The sequence below is a fragment of the Eleutherodactylus coqui genome, chromosome 1, assembly GCF_035609145.1.
Source record: "Eleutherodactylus coqui strain aEleCoq1 chromosome 1, aEleCoq1.hap1, whole genome shotgun sequence".
Classification (NCBI taxonomy): Eukaryota; Metazoa; Chordata; class Amphibia; order Anura; family Eleutherodactylidae; genus Eleutherodactylus; species Eleutherodactylus coqui.
Genome location: NC_089837.1, coordinates 468056461 through 468078145, shown reverse-complemented (window position 1 = coordinate 468078145; position 21685 = coordinate 468056461). Strand labels below are relative to the sequence as shown.

Sequence of the window (21685 nt, the reverse complement as noted above, 5' to 3'; positions counted from 1 at the left end):
AAAAACTAATGGAAGACACTCAATTCAAGATTTGCCCGTTTCCTCCATTGCCTTTTGTATCTTAAATTTTAGGGTACCGTTCGTGCTTTCTACTTTTCCCCCTACTCCGTGGATGGTAGAGTGTATGAAAGGCCTGGGATATACCCAGAGCAGACATGATGTGTTGCATTACTTCACCTGTGAAGTGTGTACCTTTGTTTGACTCAATCACTTCTGATCCCCCGTATCTGCGGAGTACTTCATTTATGAGCTTCTGTGTGGTTACCTGCTTATTTACTTTGGTAACAGGGTAGGCCTCCAACCTGAAAAGAAATCAACAACAAGCACATATTCATACTTCCAAACAAGTGGGAGCTGAATGTAGTCAATTTGCAATCCCTGAAATAGGTAGAGTGGCCCCGGCAAGTGTTATGTGGCAAATTTACTTATGCCCTGTTGCTTACGGCAAAGATCATGCAAAATTGGACAAATGATGCAGCAGCTACAGCGAACCCTGGAGCCACCTGTCCTCGTTCAAGCGCCGACATCATTGCTGCTTCGAGAGGTGTGTCTTTCCATGCATCAGCTGGGCCATCATGGGGCATAGGGACCGTGGCAGCCAAGTTCTATTGACTGTTCACCATACGCCGTCCCTTTTTATTCCATTTTTCCTTTTCTTCCTTGCTGGCTTGTAACTGTAAAGTCCAAAGTTTTTATCAAAGTCCAAAGTTTTTATCAAAGTCCAAAGTTTTTATCAAAGTCCAAAGTTTTTATCAAAGTCCAAAGTTTTTATCAAAGTCCAAAGTTTTTATCAAAGTCCAAAGTTTTTATCAAAGTCCAAAGTTTTTATCAAAGTCCAAAGTTTTTATCAAAGTCCAAAGTTTTTATCAAAGTCCAAAGTTTTTATCAAAGTCCAAAGTTTTTATCAAAGTCCAAAGTTTTTATCAAAGTCCAAAGTTTTTATCAAAGTCCAAAGTTTTTATCAAAGTCCAAAGTTTTTATCAAAGTCCAAAGTTTTTATCAAAGTCCAAAGTTTTTATCAAAGTCCAAAGTTTTTATCAAAGTCCAAAGTTTTTATCAAAGTCCAAAGTTTAGTCAATGTCTTCTTTTCTTCTTTTTTTCCACGACTTAAGGGCCGCTGCCTTTGCTGTGTGGTCTGCGAGGGTTTTGCCTCTTGCTTCTCCAGTGTAGAAATTGGTGTGAGCTCTCCACTTTGTCAGGTAGAAGTAGGGTCTCCATGAGACTCTGCACCGCTGCACCATTCTTAATTGGCTGTCCTGCTGAGGTAAAAAACTGTCTGGCCTCCATATTGGGCCGTAATCATGAGCTATGCCAAATGCATACCGGTAATCAGTGTAAATGTTTGCCGTCTTACCTTCTGCCACTCTACACGCCTCAGTGAGGGCCTTCAGTTCTGCTTCTTGTGTTGAGACATGCGGAGGCAGAGCTTCTGCTTTCAGGACATCTTGTTGTGTGACCACTGCATATCCGGTGTGGAGTTGTCAATCACCCTGGGACCATCTATAAAAATCTCAAAATATGCATGGTTAGCAAGGGGTTTCAGTAACTTTTTAAAACTTAAATTTTCTTGTTGCATCACTGCTTGACAATCATGCTGATATTCTATTTCAAAAAGAATCTTGTTGGAAAAAATTTAAAAATAGCTAATCTGCAGTACCTAGGTCACCTATGCCTTCTCCTCCCCCCTTTGAACCAGGATACTCAATTGGAAGAAGAGCAGCCGGGTTCAAGGTAGTAGCAACATTGGAAAAAAATTTGATACAGATAAGGCTTGTAAGATGTTAGCACCAATAACAGAGACATGAGTTACATCAGGGCAGAATAATCTACAAACACCTATTAATATTTGAAATGTGATATTCTTTAGGCAAATTCATAATTAATCTGATCCTGCCTGCAATGTCTCATCAAATTTGAGGAAATAAAAACTTTTACTAGCTGCACAAGATTCTCACCCCCTCCCTTGTGGACAAGAGGGATGACCCATTACGTACTTTTACATCATCTTAGCTCCACAGCAGAAATGAGCTGGCTTCTTATCTCCCATCTATGTATGTTTTTACCTGGCATACCAATTCTTTGCACTGCAATGATGAGTGCCTTTTCTGAATTTTGCATAGGAATATTCAAATCCCTTCATCCCGCCTGCAAACAGCCTTCTCCCGATTATCTGTTCTGCAGTCTGTGTTTAGCACCCCCATCCCAAGTAGGTTTGTGCTTAAAATTGCCCACAAATGTAGTTGTCACAAGGAGAAACATGGGGAAGAAATGTGTCCTGACATGAAGCAAGTTCATGCAGAATCTGTGAACTATGTGACAATTAACCACAGTACTGTTTGTCCTGTATATTTTAATGTCCTAACATGTGTTGTCCATTTATCATAAGTCAGATACTGCTGAGGAGAAAGGTCACTATAGGTGCTAGGATCGCAGAAGGCAGTAGAAAAGCTTATAGAGAGAGAGAGAGGGGGTCAGTGGAGAATATGATAAACCTAGAGCAGAGGTCACATGCTGGCCTGTTGGAGACCCCCTAACCTCAATTTAAAGACCATAAAACTTTCACATCCCTTTTCACTGGGCTAATTAAGTCTTTACTGTTCTGCTCATCCCTTTCTGGTATTTATCTAAGTGCTAATTAATCACACCATGTCTGTGCCCTCCCTCTTATCCTGTTCTGGAATTCTTTTCAAGTGCAAATTAATCACACCACATTTGTGCCCTCCCATGTGATCATGTGTATATGTATTTATATAAATGCGTCTTCAGATCTGTTCCATTATGCCTGAGGAAGAACCCCGAGTAGGTTGGAAAGCTTGCTGTAACATCATGTATTTTTGTTAGCCATTAATAGGTATCATATCTACCTTTTACTTGGTTTCTCTTACTGAGAACAATTACCTTTTGCTATACTGGCTTCACGGTACTAAACTATTTTCATTTCTCTCTGGATGATATTACTATGTGCAGGTCCACAACTTTTCACACCCCTTTTCCATGCAGTGCCCATCTGTAAATGCTAGGGTTCTCCCATCAGATTTAGCATTTTCTAGAGATTACACTGGTAAGAGGGATTGAAACTGCTAATAAAATCCTCTTTAGTTCAAAATACCCTATCATCTTTGTTAAAACATTGGCTTCCATCACAGAGTAGTAACATTTACATTCGGACAGAACCGGCAGTTTTTCCTGTTGTCAGCATCTCCAACAGTTGTTTGACACTGTCCGAGAGAACGGCCTACCATGCAAGTTAGGATATGACCTGAAGGCGTTCTGGCTTTTCAGTCATATTTAGATTTTCTATGGCTCGGTCTTTGATTTGGAAGCAATTATGCAGGAAACCACAGCAGTGAATCATCAATTAGTTTTAACAGTCTAGTGCAAGATAAACATTTACAGGAAGTCCTCTCATGGTTGTTATGATTGGGCAGTTTTAGTTTATAACTGAAGTAGAAACTATCGTCATCAGTGGTGTGAGCAGCTGTCCTAAAATTGCGGCTGTGTGCATAGGATTGCATTATCTAATGCAATCCTATGGCAGCGGGCACGGGCGGAAATTCTGCGGTAAATTCCATGTGGAATTTATGGTTCAAAATATTTTTATTGGTTTTATCTTGTATACAATAACTTCTTTTATCAAATAAATCAAAATTGTTACTTAGAGAACTGTTGTTGAGCTCTAGTCTTTGATTCTCCTCGAGTGTCCATGTATCTTCTGTGAACTTCTCCCCGATTACCGGGGTGAGAACCATCGCCTGCGGTTATTTACGTAAATCTCTCAATCTCTCAAAACCGGAGGGTGGGGGAACATATAAATAGCATAACTGCTTATCGTACATTTTCACTCTAATTGTATTTAATATAAACCAGCTCAATAGTATATACTTTGGAGAAAGAGAAAAATTTCAATAAAGAACGGAGGTGGAAATAAAAGAGAGTTGGGGAAAGAAAGAAAAAGAAAAAGGAGAGGGGGGGGGTGACGTGTAGGAGGATATAAGGAATATGTATAGGGGGGGGGGGGAGGGACTGACCTAGTCAGCTTCTGTTTGTGTATATGTGGCTCCCCTACTCTTGGGAGCCCGTGGCAACCAGTTGTTGGCGTACCCGAGGTGGCGGGGTGGTTCCATTCGCCACCCATGTGATCACCTCCTGTGAGTCTCGGCGCTGGTTCCATTCGAACCAGACTGATAGATACTTATTATATCTCAGCTCATCTCTAGCACATATTTCTTCTAGATGCCTTATGTTGTCTAGGGCTTCCAGCCACATTATCCGGGAGGGAGGGGATGTAGACTTCCATTTTCTGGGTATTACCAGACGTACTGCTAGGATGAAAAATCTTAGTAATGAGTTCTTGGCCTGCGCCAATGATCCAGGAAACATTGACAATAGTGTAAGTTCCGGAGTCAGATGTATCTGGTTGCCACTGACCCAAGCATATAGGGTACCCACCTCCTGCCATAGAGGGCCTATCATCGTACATGACCACCATATATGGGTAAGCGTACCTTTTTCTGAGTTACATCTCCAGCAGACATCCGAATGTTGGGGGCAGAATCTGGCCAAACTCTCCGGTGTCCTATACCATCTCGTTAGGACTTTATAGTTTAGTTCTTGTAATTTGCTTGATATGTTTATTTTAAATGTCAGTATGTATGCTTTCCTCCATGATTCTTCCGTGAGTGTGGTACCCAGTTCTTGCTCCCATCTCCTTTCTAGGTTCCTCCCCCTATCTTTTGTTTCCTCATCTAGCAAGAATTTGTATAGATCTGAGATTTTTTTGTTCTTCGCCTGATTAAAGACGAATTGATTCTCGAATGGTGTCAATGGGGTGTTTATGTCCTCTAGCTTTCCCAGGGATCTTATGTAGTGGCACAATTGGTGGTATTGATACCATGCTCCGGTCGGGGGCCCCCCTTCTCCTGACACCTCTCCCAAAGGCCTAAGGCCCTCCGTCCCCAGCATGTCCTTGACCCTCGGGATCTCTGTAGGGTGTGTGGCTGTCATTAAATCCGTGAGAGGTGAACCTTTGAAAAATAATGGGATGTCCTTGTTGCCTACCAAGGGTGTCATGGGGCCCGGTCTTGCTATTAGTTTTGCTTTCGAAGCCGGCCCTATCCATGCCGCTAAGATATTTTCTGTGAATGGTGACAGTCCCATGTTTCTAAAGCCTGAATGTCCCGGTAGCCATAGTAGTCCCTGTCCCTTATATGGTATCGCCCCCTGCTCCATCATCACCCACCGTTTCCGGGGGTTCCTTTGTGTTAGTTCTAGAACGCGTCTTGCTAGGGTGGCCTTGTAATACAGTGCTATATTCGGGATTCCCATCCCACCCCGTTCCCGGGGGCCGGTGAGAACCCTCCAGTTGCGTCTAGGTTGCCTGCCGCCCCAGATGAAACGCATCATTGTCTTCCTGATCTGATTAAGGAAAGTCCCCGGTAATCGTATCGGTACGGTTTGAAGGGCATACAAGAGCCTGGGAAGGATGTTCATTTTGACCGTGCTAGTTCTACCGAACCAGGAAAGGGGCACTGTACGCCATTTTTCCATGTCTTCTTCTAGTTTCGTTAGGAGGGGTTTATAGTTTTTTTGGAAGAGGTCAGCTATGTCAGGTGTAATTATGATTCCCAGATATTTGATACTGTGCTTGTTCCATGAGAATGGGAACGCTGGTCTAATGGCTTCTACTTCCTCCTCCGGGATGTTTATATTGAGAATCTCAGATTTGCTCAGATTTACTTTAAAGTTTGAGAGTTGGCTAAATTGATGAAATTCTTTTAGGATGTTAGGGAGGGCTATTCTAGGATTAGTTATGTACATTAGCAAATCATCAGCGTATAATGCAGTTTTTTGCTCCTCGCTATTTGTCTGAACTCCCTGAATGTTCTTGTTTGCCCGAAGGGCGTTTGCCAATGTCTCCATAACAATAATATATAGAAAAGGGGATAACGGGCAACCCTGACGGGTACCATTTTTAATCTTGAGCTGCTGGGATAGTCTGCCATTAACCCTAATTCTCGCGGATGGGTGTGTGTACAGTGCCATTACCCACCCAAGAAATCTCGGACCTAACCCGATTTGCTCCAGGGCTGCCTCCAGGAACCCCCATCCCACCCTGTCAAACGCTTTTTCCGCGTCGACCGTTAGGAGACAAAGTTGTTCTCTCGAGCTCTGAGCTCTGGACAGGAGTGATAATGTTCTTATTGTATTATCTCCCGCTTCCCTGCCAGGTACGAATCCCACCTGATCTCCATGTATCAGGGTGGGGATGAGGGGCTGGAGGCGAGCCGCAAGCATCTTGGAAAATAATTTCGTATCGACATTCAATAACGAAATTGGCCTGTAGCTTCCACATTGAGTAGGGTCTTTCCCGGGTTTGGGTAGGACCGTGATGACCGCCTGTAGGGCTTGTTGCGGGAAGGGGCATTCCCTGGTGATAGCATTAAAGGCATCTAGTATTGTGGGGGCCAGTTGGTCGCTAAGTGTTTTAAAAAAGCGAGGCGTAAAGCCATCCGGGCCCGGGCTCTTGCCTATCTTTAGTGAAGATATCGCCTCTTTTAGTTCCTGCAGTGTGAAATCGCCTTCGAGGGCCTGTTGATCAGAGTCCGATACCGAGTTAGGGGTGTGTGCTGCAATGTATGTTTTCCTCTCTTCATTTAGTTCTTGCCCCTGTGCTCCCTTGCCTTCCTCCAAATTATATAAATCTTGATAGAACTTTTGAAAGCTCTCCAAGATGCCGGTGTTATGATGTATTAGCCCCTCTCCTGGTTTGTTGATTGCAAATATGTGCGATTGTTGCGTTCTGGGATTTAGGGCCCTCGCTAGTCCCCTGCCGCACTTGTCTCCGAATTCATAGAATCTTCCCCGTAGTTTATCCCGTTGACAAAGTGAGGCCTGATCTAGTACCCTGAGTATTTCTGTCCGTTTGGAAGATATTTCTGCCGCTATATTATCCGCCGGGTTCGATTTATTTGCTGTCTCTAGTCTGTCTAGATTTGCTAGTAGTTCTTCTATCTTAACTGTTCTGATTTTTTTAAGCCTAGCCCCATGCGCGATAAATATGCCTCGTAGGACACACTTGAGTGCCTCCCATTTAATGGGGGCTGGTGTGGGGTCTGTTTCGTGATTTGCTCTGAAGTCTTCTATTGTCTGTTGTATCTCTTGTTTGCATACCATGTCCTCCAACAGGTTATCATTCAGTCGCCAGCTGAAGGACGTGCTATCTCTTCTGTCTGCCCTCAGAGACCCCCAGACCGGAGCATGGTCCGACCAAATAAACTTGCCTATTGTTGAGGAAGGGGACCTGTCTAGTAGCCCATGTGTTATGTATAGATAGTCCAGTCTGTGATAACTGTTGTGTGCGTATGAGTGATAGCTGTAGTCTTTCTCCCTTGGGTGTAGTGTTCTCCATAGGTCTATGAGCCTGAGGTTTGCTAGTTCTGATTTGAGTTTGCGTGTGGTTGAGGGGGAGACCCCCGACTTACCCCCTGACGAATCATGTGCTGGATCCATGCTTAGATTAAAGTCGCCTCCAAGGATGATGTTAGATCCGTCTGCGAGCTTCGCCAGTGCCCCCAACATTCGGATGCCAAACGGCAACTGACCCTGGTTAGGAAAATAAGCATTCGCCACAGTTAAAACTTCGTTATTCACCAAGATCTTTATAAATATAAATCTTCCTTTTTTATCTATTTCAGAGGATATCAATTTGTGGGACAGGCTTTTATGGATGGCAATTGAGGTGCCACTCGCTTTTTTATTTGGGTGAGGGCTATGGAGCCAGGTGGTGTAGTGACGATGTTTGCATCTGGGTACTTTCGTGTCTTGAAAATGCGTTTCCTGAAAGAGGACTATCATGGTTCTTTTTTTGTGTAGGTGGTCGAGAATTTGTCCTCTCTTAGCTGGCTTGTTCAGCCCCCTTATATTATAGGAGCAGAAAGTTATGTCAGCCATCTGGTTTTGATTTTGAAGGGCTCGCATATGGGTCGGTCTGTGGGAGGATGAGGCCTGTTTAGGCTCCCGGAGGCGGGGTAGGGTAGAGGGGTTGGGAAGGAGAATGAGGTTAGGTAGAGAGATAAGAAAAAGAGGGGGGGTCTGTCTCGCGGACCCTGTGCAGCATTAAGCCGCTGCACGTGCTGAACAGGTGAGCTACTGGCCTGTTAGCTGCCAGTCTTTGCACGAAGTGCATTTGGTCACCTGAGGTGGGAGGCGTGAAGGAATGACAGTAGCAAGCTTTGTCTTCCCGCGTCCCCCCCCAGGCCTGAGAAGAACTTCTTCTCCAAATATGCAATAGGCCACTATCATGGGCCTTGAGTGCTAACTCTCGAGGCACCAACATCCACTTTAACTTCAATATGAACTATAACATTAACATAAATGCAACCCGGACTTTTTTTTTTTTTTGGTCCATGGACTAACAGCGGGAATGCATGATCCACATGGGGCTGCCATCATTAAACTGTAACATGTAAGGAGTGTTATGTAACCAAAGGTAGGAAGCTGTAGTATTCGCTCCCTGTGTCCTTTTTGTTAGGGGTTATTCCCTCAGGGTCATGGCTTCCAGAGTCAAGTAGCCTCCTCCGCTGGCCTCCTTCTCTCGCTTCTGGATTTTGGTTGTACTGTCTGCCATTGTTCCTGGGCGGTGGGGGCCACTACTGTCGGCGTTTCTGGCCAGTCTGGCAGGGATATCATAGGTAAGTTTAAAGTGCTTAGGAAGTTCGGCAGGTCCCCCAGGGTGCGGAACGTGGCCGACTTCCCGTTCCTCCTGGCCATTAGCGAAAAGGGGAATCCCCATCTATATGGGACTCCCTGATTCTGTAGGGTTGTTAGAAGCGGTCTCAGGGCCCCCCTCAGCCGCAGGGTATGTCGAGCTAGATCCTGTAAAAGCATTAATGGTCTGCCTTTGTGTTGTAAGTCCCCTTTTTCTCTAGCTTTGCGGAGTATTATGTCCTTTTCTCTGAAATAGTGGATCCTGCAAATAACGTCCCTGGGTCTGTTGGGATCCGCTGATTTAGGACCTAGTGCTCTGTGAATACGATCGATCTCAATGGGGGCGCTCGGGAGGGTAGTCTATTAACTGTTGAAAAAACGATTGCGCCCATGCCTCTAGGTGTTGCCCTTCTACTTCTTCTGACAGGCCGCGTATGCGCAGATTATTTCTACGGTTCCTGTTTTCCAGGTCGTCGACATGCATTATAATACTTGTGATTTGATCGGCTTGTGCTTGTATTGCCTGACGATGTGTTTCTAAAATGGCCGCCGTGTTCTCCTGTGTCTCCTCCACCTGTAGGATTCTATGGCCTAAGTGCTGCATGTCTGCATGTATCTGCTCTATGACCTGCTTATTAGATGTTTCAAGTCTCTGGAACAGACTGTCCAGCTCTGATTTTGTGGGAATGGCCATTATACGGCTCTTCCATGCCTCCTCTTTATCTTCTGCCTGCTGGGTTTGTGTCCCTTTTTTCTTTTTAATTGCAGAGCTCACAGTGTGGGGTTCAGGGGTCTGTGGCCATGTATGTGGGCTGCCGTTTCCACCTTCTGTGGGGTCTATTGCTGAGGGGGAGAGTGTTTTGTGCGGGGTGCATGGGCTGCTGCCCTCACTACTCACGGTTCCCCTGCCTGGGGGGGTTGCCGGCTCTTCCCCCTCCATGTCAGACCCGCTCCTGGAATTTTCCTTCTCCTCTTCTCCTCTGTCACTCCGCTGGTCCTGTCCCCTTTTCTCCGCTTGCTGCGCTCTGTGCCGCTGCTCCTCACATGCAGGAGCCGGTGCTGGGGCATCTGTCACCGGCGCTGGGACCTCTGCCTTCGGCGCCCGAACTCTCGCGAGAGCGGGCGCCATTTTGGATTTTACCGGCGCTTCTGCCGGGGCGCCGAGAAACCTCTCCATAGCGCCTTTTCTCCCACTCGTCGCGGGGCCCGGTGTGCGCGGCTGTCTCCTGCTCATGTTGCTGCGTCCGGGGGTAGGTTTTTGCTACCGCTGGGTGCCTCGGAGCTGCTGGTCGGGTGGGTGGCGCGGGAGCTCGCTCTAAGTGCGGCTTACTCCGCCATTAGCCGGACACGCCTCCCCATGCGGAATTTAAACCCGTCTGCAGGAGGCCATATGGAGATTACCTAAAGCATGAAAACCTGTTCTTATATTGTGTACGATTCTGCAGATGATATCAGGAAACATTTTAGTCCAGGATATCCATTAAAAATTATATTCTAAGTATTTATGAATAACCGCTACACTAAAAAATGTTTATTAAAGGGGTTAAAAAGTCAACAACAATTCTCTCTATATAGTAAATGCTTAAAGCTATACTGACCAGTCTGATTCCCTCCCACTCTTCACCGGGCTTTGTTAACATGGCTGCAGCAGTGATGTGCCTGTATATCCAGGTGAGTGCAGTCAATCACTGGCCTGTGCAGAATATGGCGCGAGACGCTGAGGCCAGTGATTTGTTGCAACGGTCAGGTGGGTATAAAACTATGTCGCCAATGCAGCCATGTTAACAAAGCCCCATGAGGACAGGAACAGCACCAGTGGCTCAATATAGTAAGTGTAGCTTCTGTATTATTTTACAACTTTTTCTACATTTAGAAAAAAAATTTATATTATAGTCAACTCTTTGAAAGGGTTCCTCGTAAAGAAATCTTGTTTCCATGAGTCAGGCCTCATAAACATGGCAGACCCATGTGCGTGGAGCCTATATGGCTCCTTAGTACAAAGCCACCTCTGTGCCCTGTTGTACATGCTCCATCTTATGCCGAACCATTTATATATGGCATCTGTTGGAGCATGTGAATTTTTTTTTTCTGTTTGATTCATACAGAAGCTGACAGAAATAAAGTTAGACAGTAGAAATCCCATAGACTTCTATGGCAGACAGCTCTGTACAAAACAGAACCAGTCCATAACATGACCATGTGTATGAACCCTAAGAGTCATTATCTGCATAAGAAAGTGATTGACTACTAGAAAATGTTGTTAATCCAAAAGCATGTGCGGATCTATATTAGATACACAGTGTGATTTCAAAAAGAATGGTGAAAAAGTACAGCAGACAGAATGACATAAAAAGTTAGAAGAACTCTTCAAGTTTTAAATGCACCTTACAGATGTTCAATGCGGGTGTCATTGATGTCAAGGCGGTAGTGCAGTTCAGTAGAATCGGTAATAGAGGATATGCCAGGATGTGTCTAGGTAGAACAGGACTATCGACTTGATATCTGCCGTGTCAGCAGCGGCACCCACATCGAACATGTGTAAGGTGCAATAAAAACTTGAAGAGTACATCTACCTTTTCATGTCATTCTGGCCGTTGTATGTCAGTTCATGTATGTAGAACTCCACTTTACTTTTGTTCCATTCTTTTTGAATCACTCTGTATTGTGAAGTGCTCTGTTATATTAAAAGCCAGTATTAATGATGTTTTTCTCATTTTTATTGTCAGACATGATCTTGGATCATCACTTTTCTGCTGAGGAAATAGGAGATAATATTAGGGTAAAAGTGAAGGAAGCACTTTTGAAAAAGCATCACCATCAAATTGAGAAGAAACGCAACAATCTCATTCCAATGGTGCGCTCCTTCGCAGAAGTTGGGAAGAAGCAGTCGGAGCCCCATTTACTAGACAAAAACAGTAAGTATCTCTTGTGTTACCAGCAGCTATTACAATAGTTCTACACAGATCGTGTCTGGATGGATTTCTCATAACCAATCCTTTTGTTTTCAGAAAACTGAAAGTTGAATATTTCAAAAACAGGATTTTATTGTTCTACTGTTTCTTTAAGGAAAATCGGGCACTAGGTTTCAGCTTTCTAAAGTGTTTGTAACAGGATATTGTTCATTGCGTCTATTACAGCACACTATGCCTTCATGCCAGTGGAAAAGATATTGTTAAATGTACGAATTAAAGTCAAACCACCGCATGCGCAGAGGAGCCTGATGAGTCGGCCCACAACAGGGCGGGCTCCTCTGCGCATGCTGCAGTCCCACTTTTGCTTCCATAACATTGGGGTCTTCACTGACCTGTTGATGTTATAGAGGACGTTATCACTCAGAGGTAGAGGGGCAGGATTACACAGAAGACTCTGGCTGGATGGAACCGTCTGGGTATGTCCAATGGACCGTGACTAATTTGTATGCAGCTCAGGAGTTTCCAAACTTCTCTTCTAGAAGTATGAAGGCATAAGATGCTGCAATAGAGACACTGTTAGAAGACTTTTTACATAATTGATAAACTGCTGTAAACCGTTTTGAACAGTGAAAACTGGTGAAAAATGTACGATAGTCAGATAAGACCAACATTTTATACACCAGTCTTCGTGCAATGCCCACTGGAGTGAGAGGTAAATATCTCTTTATACATTTGCTCCATCTCTGGCCGTATTTGTGCCAGAAAGTCAATTCTCCGACAACTACGAAGTAGTACAGATTCACTCTATAATTTACATCAGTGTCTGGCGGTGTTGATAAATCCTTGGCTTTGACCACAAAAAAAATGTATCTAGAACAACGAAACTTCACAGTTGGGGTCCTTTTAGACAGGACGATTGTCGGGCGCTTAAGTGCCCAACAGACAGGCCAGCGATTGCTGGGCATATTCACATTGGACAATGATTGGGAATGAACGTTCTTACAGTCGATCATTAGTTATGTGTAAAAGGGCCTCTAGTTTCATTGTCTGAGACAATGTATTTCAGAAGATAGGTGCAGCTTGAGAGATGTTTTAGTGGTTGGAGACAAGGAGTAATGATCATTGGACTTGGGTCATTGGCTCGGTACAATAACGGTCATCATAAGATTGGACAGGTAGCATTGCTTAGAGTTGTATACCCAAGACCCAGGATGTTATTGTAGAAGAAGCAGGCAGCTGTGTAGACAGCAGTGGACCTATTAAAATGAATGCTTATCTGGCTGCTGCGTTGAAAATAGATTGAAGCCAAATTAATTGAAGATGACAGATGCTGGTTAAAAGAAAACAGATTGCTGACTGTAAATGGTTGTCCCTGCTCTGTACTAGAAATAAATGAAAATTCATATGAACAGCCATTAATACGTCTACAATGTTCACCGTAAACATCTGAGTCATTAACATAAGTATTATTGCCTTGCAGCTCTGTCCGTTTCTCCACAGCCTACCCCTTCTACTTTAGATGTTAAAAATGGCGCAAACCATGAGAACAGCAGTGCTGTAGATCTTAGTAAGGTGGGTGTCATCTATGTACGGTACGTCCGGGTGAAGATCATTTATAATTTCATATCCTCCTTGTTTAATGAAGCCTGTATAGATTGGGCAATTCCTTAGGGTATATGCACATGGGCAGCACTCACCTCTCTCACGGCTCCGGCTCTTTGGTGTGCCGGCTGCTGGACAGCCGGCGCATGCGCAGAGCGGGGCCGGCGGCCGAGGAGTGATATTTCTATGCGGGCCTCTGTGAGACCCGCACAGAAATTAGAGAATGCCGCTATTTGTTTTCCGCGCGTGATTTCGCGCCGACAAATCGCGGCCGTCTGCCTAGGATTGGGTTTTCTAACGCAATCCTATGGCAGCTTCCATGGGTGGAAATTCTACGGGAAATCCCATCACGGAACTTCGCCCGTGTGCAGGGGGCCTAACTGTGGTTTTGTTTTTGTTCCCCCTGTTTTTTAAGTGCTGCGGAATATGTTGGCTCTATATAAGGCTGCCTGCAGACAGCTGGGTCCGGGACCAGTGCGGCGCTCACCTCTCCCGCGGCTCTGGCTCTTTGTGCCGGCTGCCGGACAGCCGGCGCATGTGCAGAGCTGGGGCGCCGGTAGAGACGTTTCTGTGCGGGCCTCTGTGAGACCCGCACAGAAATAGAGCATGCCGCGATTTGTTTTCCACGTGTATTTTCACGCGGACAAATCGCGCCCGTCTGCATAGGATTGCATTTTGCAATACAATCCTATGCAGGCGTCCAGAGGCGCAGAATCCCGCCGCAGAATTTCCACCCGTCTGCAGGGGGCCTAAATGAAGATCATTATTATCTTCTGTACATAGTTACGATTAATGATCTAATGTTAATTTTCTGAATATTTAAGGTGGACCTTCATTTCATGAAAAAAATACCTACAGGAGCTGAAGCCTCCAATGTACTAGTTGGAGAACTGGATTTCCTAGAGCGACCAATTGTAGCCTTTGTCCGTCTTTCCCCCGCAGTCCTTCTCACTGGACTGACGGAAGTCCCTATACCCACAAGGTACGACAAATTGATTGACCCATCAAAAAACAGATTGCTTTTGAGCCTGGGTTATTATAGAAGTATTCATCATTGCACTCTGAACATTCTCAGAGTGTTGAACACATGCTCTGGCTGTGCATCATCATTACTATAGTGATTACTATCGGACCGATATTGCTCTTGTCCGTGTGAATTCACCGACTTGCTAATAGGTTCACAATAATGGTCTGTCTGTTTTCATTTCCATTTTAATTGCCTCCGTTTCATGCCAGCTCCTGACTGATGCATTTTATTTTGTTAGCGCTCTGTTAGGCTATCGCTGCTGAGATCTAATTCCGCTTCCACTGCATTCTTCTAGTCAAATGGTCTCATTACCTCATACCAAGCTGCCAAATTACCCTTTTATTTATGACATAATTACATACATATTGAGGTTGGAAGATAAACTCAGATTAATTAAGTTTATATTTTTGCCAAGTTTTTGTTAGGTTTTGAGGAGTAAAAAGCGAAGCGGTTCAGGGAGAGTCAATACACTCCTGAATTAGCGGAAGCGCTTGCCTTATTTTTAGTTGGCACCAATGAAATATGCAATCACATCTGAAGTTTGAATTGCTGTAGAGGGATCTGCAGGTGCCCAAAATGCATGATGACTGATTATATTTGTCACCTGAGTTCTACCGGGGCTTGTGTTATATAACAAATTGTCGCCTTATGGTGACCCTATAATGTACAGCGCTGCCCAATATGTATGCACTAGTAGATTAAAGAAATTGATTAGATTTGATTCCATTGGATGCCTGTCATTTTACTGGAAAAAAATGGTGCTGCATGCTGTGGTATTTCTTCAGGCATTTACAAAGGAAACCCCTGAAGGGAGGCATGAACACAGTCTAAAGGCCCATTTACACGGAACTATGATCGCTCAGAATTCGCTCAAACAATAGTTTGAGTGACAGTTTTGAGGGATTGTCTTGGCATAACGCTAAGTAGCTAATTAGCTACTAAAGAGTTAATGCAGGCAGAGCGGGATACCGCCGCGATAGCTCCAGAGAACAATACAGCTGTTTTGTATATGCAAACAGCTGCTTTGTTCTCGGCGCTTTCAGCTGGTGTCCCACTGAGAACTGCCAGTGAGATACCAGCTGAAAGAATGCTATCGGCACCACTCGTTGAGAGATCAGGTGCGGCGCTGATGAGACTCATCGCTCATTTTTAGCTGGCTAGAAATGAGCGATGGACGAACGCTGCATGAAAAGTGCACGATGGCTTTTGAGCGATAATCGTTTTGTCTAAATGGGCCTTAAGTGTCTTGCTTAGTTTTTGTAGATCTGTTATGTATTAACTATCCTTGTGAACAGACTATGGGATATGGGAGCAGAAGAACCACCATGGTGCCTCTGTTAGTACCACCACAACACCAGGCACAGAACCTCACCTGGGCTCATGAGATTGCTAACTTGACCCTAAAGGACTGGCAACATATGGCATGGTCCAATGAGTCACTGTATGAATTGTTTTGAGCTGATAGTAGAGTTCATGTGTGGTACAGACCCCATGAAGCCATGGACCACAGTTGTCAACAAGGCACTGTGCAGGCTGGTGCTGGTTCCATACTGGTGTGGGGTGTGTTCTCATGGCATGGGTTGGGTGCAGCTAAAGATAGACTTTTTCGGTGCCCGCTACATTTTACAGTTTGGTGACAATTTGCAGCCCTTCATGTACCACCACAATGATGAGTTATTCTAGCAGAATATTGCACTGTGCCATCGGACCCTAGTTGTGCAGAATTGGTTTGAAGAGCATTTTGGATAGTTCTTATTAATGGTGTGGCCTGCACATTTACCCAACATGAGCCCAATTGAGCATTTATGGGATGTTGTGGAGAGGTACATTCACTCCCAATATCCTGCAGTGACAAATGCCACAAAACTGCCGGGGGCTATCCAGACAAAATGACTCGACTTCTCTCCAGACGTGTTCCGCCCAGTGGCTGTAGTTCACTAGGCTAGAGGGGAACTACACGACATTAGTTCCTGTCCCCTTAATTTTGGCATGGCCGTGTCACATCTTAGTAATACACAGTATTCACATGGCGCATGTACTATATATACAACTTTTATGCCATCTACAAGAAAAACTGCTCTTAGGAAAAAAGTTGCGTATAAATAGTACTGCCACACAAGATTTCCTATGGACTGTAGCTCTCGTGTAACAAGTCTTCATGTAGTCCCAATCTAAACAAAGGGTGAACTCGACTATTCGACTATATGAGAAGCGGGCGCTTCCCGGTTTTAGCTCTGCAACAGTTCGTGTTGAATATATAACATAATAAAAGGATCGGTATGTGAGCTTGCACAATGCTTATTCAACGGTAATGAACAATTTTCCGCAGTGTGAATGCCTTTATATACTTTTATTCTTCAATTAATCAGGATAAAGTTAATTTTTTTTTTTAGTTTTATATCAGGTCAGTTTTTTTCCTTCTGTTTGATTTTATGTCTTTTAGGTTTTTATTCATCTTACTGGGGCCAGTAGGAAAAGCACAACAATATCACGAGATTGGCCGATCAATGGCCACCATAATGACGGATGAGGTATAGTATAACATAAGCAAACGTTCGTAGACATGTAAATACAATAGATTGGGGTGAAGCTTTAGGAATGCGTTGCATTTGGTGTTCTGTTCTAGTATTATATGATAGAATTATATACTATTGATTTCTTTAATAACTCATTTTATTGTAATAGGAAACAAATAAAAATGGCTTCTTTTTGTTTCGGATTTTCCTGGACTTAAGAAAAAAAAAATTCCAGGTTTAAAGTGGTGTAAAATAAAGCAGCCCCACATCCCGGCGCTTGGAATCTTAAAAAGTTGCGTGCATGTGACATGTGACAAGTCAGCCAATCCCAAGCTTCAGCAGTGATTCTTCCATAGCCGCTAAAGCCTGTGACTAGCTGAGCGGTCTTGTGCACAATGTACGGCACATGACCGCCTGACCACTTCTGGGCTCTGAGCGGTGGGAATTGGGGCTCCAGTGCTGGATGGGGAGCCGCTGTACTAGGGGAGTATGTAACGAGTATGTATTCACATGGGAGCGTTTACGGCTGACTGTCATCCCGCGTAAATACGGGACCCAACAAGGCAATTGAATGAGAGTCATTTACTTGTTGGAGTTGCTTGGTTTGCAGCTCACCTAAAAACCTAGCGACTATCAGCCCATGTATATAGGCAGTTGCTCATCTATGAACGACTGCCTGTTTACTCTGGATGGAGGCGGGTGGCTGGAAAAGTTCTCCGGCGCTTTCTGCTTCCATTCATTGAGCAATCCTCACTCCTGTGTGAAAGCACAGGACTGATAACCAATGGGGCGGCTGTCGGGCACTTAAGTGCCCATCGGATGTAAAAGCACCATAAGACTGTAACGTTTTTCTTTTTAAGTTCTGGAAAACTCCTTTTATATTTATTGTATGTTTTTTGCACCTCAATACATAATGGTAAACTTATAACTGTGGTTTAGGTCCCAATATGGAAATTTCAGAACAACCTGCATTGTAATGACTTTTTGGAAGGGCATCGTGAATGGCATGGGTCTCAATCTGTCACTTACAGAGCAACCTGTACTGCTATGTATTAGAATAAAGTTCAGTAAGCCAAATCCGACAATGGTGACAGGATTCTGTTAAATGTCCCCCCCTGTCCTTACCAGGTACTGTAATAAAATTATAATGCTTTTAAAGATTTTCCATGATGTTGCTTACAAAGCAAAAGACAGAGGAGACCTGTTAGCTGGGATCGACGAGTTCCTGGACCAAGTAACGGTGCTCCCACCGGGAGAATGGGACCCATCGATCAGGATTGAGCCACCAAAGAATGTTCCTTCTCAAGTGAGTGTCCGATACAAGATAAGAGCCAGATACTCATTATGCTGAAAATCCATTTACTGTAATATAAAGTGGAACCCTATTTGTTTAAAGGGCAGCTGTCACCGGCTATGAGCACCATAAATCTGTGTTATAAGGCTGGTTCCCAGGAAGTCTGAGGGGTATTTTTTTATACTTGCCTGCCTCTCAGTGCCCACGCTGTCAGCACACGGACAATGCAGCGGACTCAAAGCTGCAGACTGTGCGCATGCGCTCCCATACAGATCAATGGGAGTGCAAGCTCACAGCCTGCAGCTTTGAGTTCGGTAACGCAGTCTGCTTGCTGATTTTCGGGGCTATAACATGGGCATCGGGTAAGTATAAAAAATACCTCCCAAGCTATGCTGTTCATAGCTGGTGAAGGGTGTATTCTCAAGTGCAGTTTTTCCATGCAAGTTCTGTCCGATTCAGAGATGGAGAGAACTTGCACGGGGAAAGAATCCATTCACTTGAATGGGTTAATTCATATGCACAATTAAAAAACAAAATTCGAACAGAAATCCAAGTTAAATAATCGCTGCTTGTCCTATTTCCGTACTATTTTTCTTCAATAACCCCCCCATTATTTTTTACATAGGAGCGTTAAAAGAAGCATTGCTTGCTATGTGATTTTCATGCGAATGCGATGCGTTTTTAACACAGGTTGCTATGGGGACCACATGAAAAAAGAACCAGAAAGTGCAGAGAAAAATATGTGAAAATAGCACTGACCCAAAATTGCACTTGCCAGTGTGAATACAGCCTTGGGTTGTCCGAGTTTAAAGTTTTTTTTTGTTTTTTTTCTAAAAACAGCTCCCCCGTGGCCACAATATAACAAATAGCTCATCTTAACATTTCTCTGCAAGATCCCTGCTCATGGCTCCAGGTTGGTTGTTAACACGCTGCACTCAGCCTGTGACATCCTGTAAACCTGCTGCTGCAGCCAATAAGGGAGCTCAGCAGGGATCGCTGAGCTCTGTCATTGGCTGCAGCAGCAGATTTACGGGATATCATAATCTGACTATAGCATGTTAACAATACGTTATCAGGGACCCCCGGAGCCGCTGGTGGGGGGGGGGGGGGGGGGGCTTGTCGCAAGAGGTGAGTATGAGCTATTTGTTGTGTTGTGGCAATGGGGGAGCTGTTTTTAGACAAAACTTTAAACTCTGACAACTCCTAGGCTATATTCACACTGGCAAGTACAATTTTGGGTTAGTGGACACCTGACCATTTTTGATACGATTTTCATTCTATTTTTGCATAAAACTCGGACATCCCCTCTAAGCATTGTTGCTCTAAGCAGTTTTACATAGGCTTCATTATATACAGAAGCATCATTTTAGCTTCATGGGGTTCTAAAGTAAAATCTAGACCCATCAAGAGTCTTGCGTCTGTCATGTAGCCTTATGTAGCAGAGTTGATTTTTGGTCCGGTGTGGTACCAGAACCAGCCAGCATCTGCTATATCTGCACCAGCTATAACCACGCTCATATATGTAAGCGCGCTCGGTTCTCCAAAGACCCTGATCTCTTTCCTATGTTCTAAGCAATTGGGTATCAGAGTTATGGTGGGAAAAAAAGTGATGAGAACAATGACTTCAGCACATTTTGTACTCCTCGGATTGGTCATTTATCAGTGTAATGAAGTGACGTTGAGTGCAGTTATGTGGAGCCACTGACCAGGTTTAAATAATATATAAATGTGTTCTTCACAGAGCAGTAAATGTTTCCCTTGGTTAAGCAGTGATGTGATCCTGAATAATAGTCATGCACTGTAAAAGGTTTTATTACATAATCACCATTCAGGAGAAAAGGAAGATGCCTGGAGTCCCCAATGGAAATGTCTGCCATGTGGATCCTGAACCTGAGCACGAGCACAGCGGACCGGAACTGCAACGCACCGGGAGGTCAGTGAATGTGGCGTGTAATAATGTGAACTATCAGGCGGACAGAAACTCTTTGCTCCCTCAGGAGAATAGTGTTATGTGCCTGCGCCCTCCTAGATTATAGCCCGATTACAACAATCTTCGAGAAGGAAAGTTAGCGCCACATCCGGTTCATTGGAGCCGTGACAATGTAGAAAGCAGATGATATTGAGGGAAATGCCTATGTAATGTGACATTTATCAGGAGTTTTTAACCTATTTCTATGTAACATGATAGAGATGGTGGGGGAATTCTTTGTTAAAGGGAACCTGCCAGGTCCCTTCATAGTGGCAGGCACACTGATTTCAGCAGTTGACATTTAGAACTATCAGTTTAGTGGTTTTTCAAATCTCACTTTTTGAAACTTTGCAGGACTGGACTGGAGATAAGTCCAATGAAGCTTATGTATATCCATATATGTACACTCTCCGCCCTCTTTCCTCCTTCCAGAATCTGATTGGTTAAAATGTAAAGAACCTAAGGCTCTGGCACAGCCTGACAGAGCAAAGTGAGGAAACCAATGATAAAAAGTAGTAGAAACTTGACTGACATGATGTGTTTCGAGGCTAGATGCCTCTTCCTCAGTCTGCTGGATTCCAAGAGTTGATCAAAGTCTTCATAAACTGAAGTATTCACATATAAATCCCCAACTTCATGTAGCATAGTACCGCTGGTGGTCAACGGTTAAGATCTTATTTGACGTTAGCATAAAGTAAGTAAATAAAATGTGTTTCCCTAAACCTGTACTTGATGGATTAAAATCTGCTAGCGAAGGCCTAACCAAGCGCTCATGCACAGCACATTTCTCAATAAAGTTTCCACTATCTTTCATCAGTTTTCTCGGTTTGGTCTGTCAGGTTGCGCCAGCACCTGAGCTTCTTTCCATTTTACCCACTCCTTGCTCTTTCTCACTATATTACCTTTTTTGGCTAACGAGTGCTATTTAGCCAGAAGCACCTTTTAACCCTTTCCAACCCACTGTCTGACGTCTGAAGACATTATGATTTAAGGCTGTACAGCTCTGATGAAGGAAGACGCCCGTCGGGGTTCTCTTACTGTATATCACCAGCCTCTCTGCTGTCTGAGCCTATCCAACGTGTCACCGCATGCAGTACTGGCTTAAGCCAGCATATAGCGCCGTTGTATAACGGCAGAAAAAGAATAAGCCCCCTAGGAAAAGCAGGATACAAATTGGATTGGAAAGGGTTAAAATAAGTTTTGCTTCTTACTTCTTAGGGCTCACTTATGTTTTTCCCACACAAAAGTAAAATTTGCAAAACCATTAAATCAATCGCTAGAAGTGACGGACTGCTGAAATCGGCTTGTCTGTCTCTATACCCTGCTGCCCTTGGCCTGGCTAGCTAAGGGGTCCTTACAGGTTCCCTTTAATCATTGCCGAGAGCGGAGTCCGCACCGGCACAGTTCTCCCCCATTTCTCCATTAATGCTCCTGGAAATGTATGTATAAATTGACTACTGGGTGTTACCTTTCTTCTTGCCCTGCATTGCTTGTTCTAGATAACATGCTGACTTTCATCCTGGTGGTGCGGACATATGTATAATTACATCATAGGTCTGTATGCAGGTCCGTAAGCATGTACTAAGAAGTATCCAGGAAAAATGTTTTCTACAGCAGCTGATATTGATGACATAATGGATCATATGTGTATGTTATATA

At 44.2% G+C, this 21685-nt stretch overlaps 1 protein-coding gene across 1 annotated transcript in view; it reads left to right on the top strand.

Annotated features, from left to right (window-relative positions):
- LOC136585065 (electroneutral sodium bicarbonate exchanger 1) overlaps positions 1-21685 on the top strand; it is a 176229-nt gene that overhangs the window by 127783 nt on the left and 26761 nt on the right. The window contains exons 6-11 of the mRNA XM_066584362.1: positions 11433-11621; positions 13099-13190; positions 14045-14202; positions 16691-16778; positions 17923-18069; positions 19890-19990. Coding sequence (XP_066440459.1) covers positions 11433-11621; positions 13099-13190; positions 14045-14202; positions 16691-16778; positions 17923-18069; positions 19890-19990 — 775 coding nt within the window. The remainder of the gene's footprint in view (positions 1-11432; positions 11622-13098; positions 13191-14044; positions 14203-16690; positions 16779-17922; positions 18070-19889; positions 19991-21685) is intronic.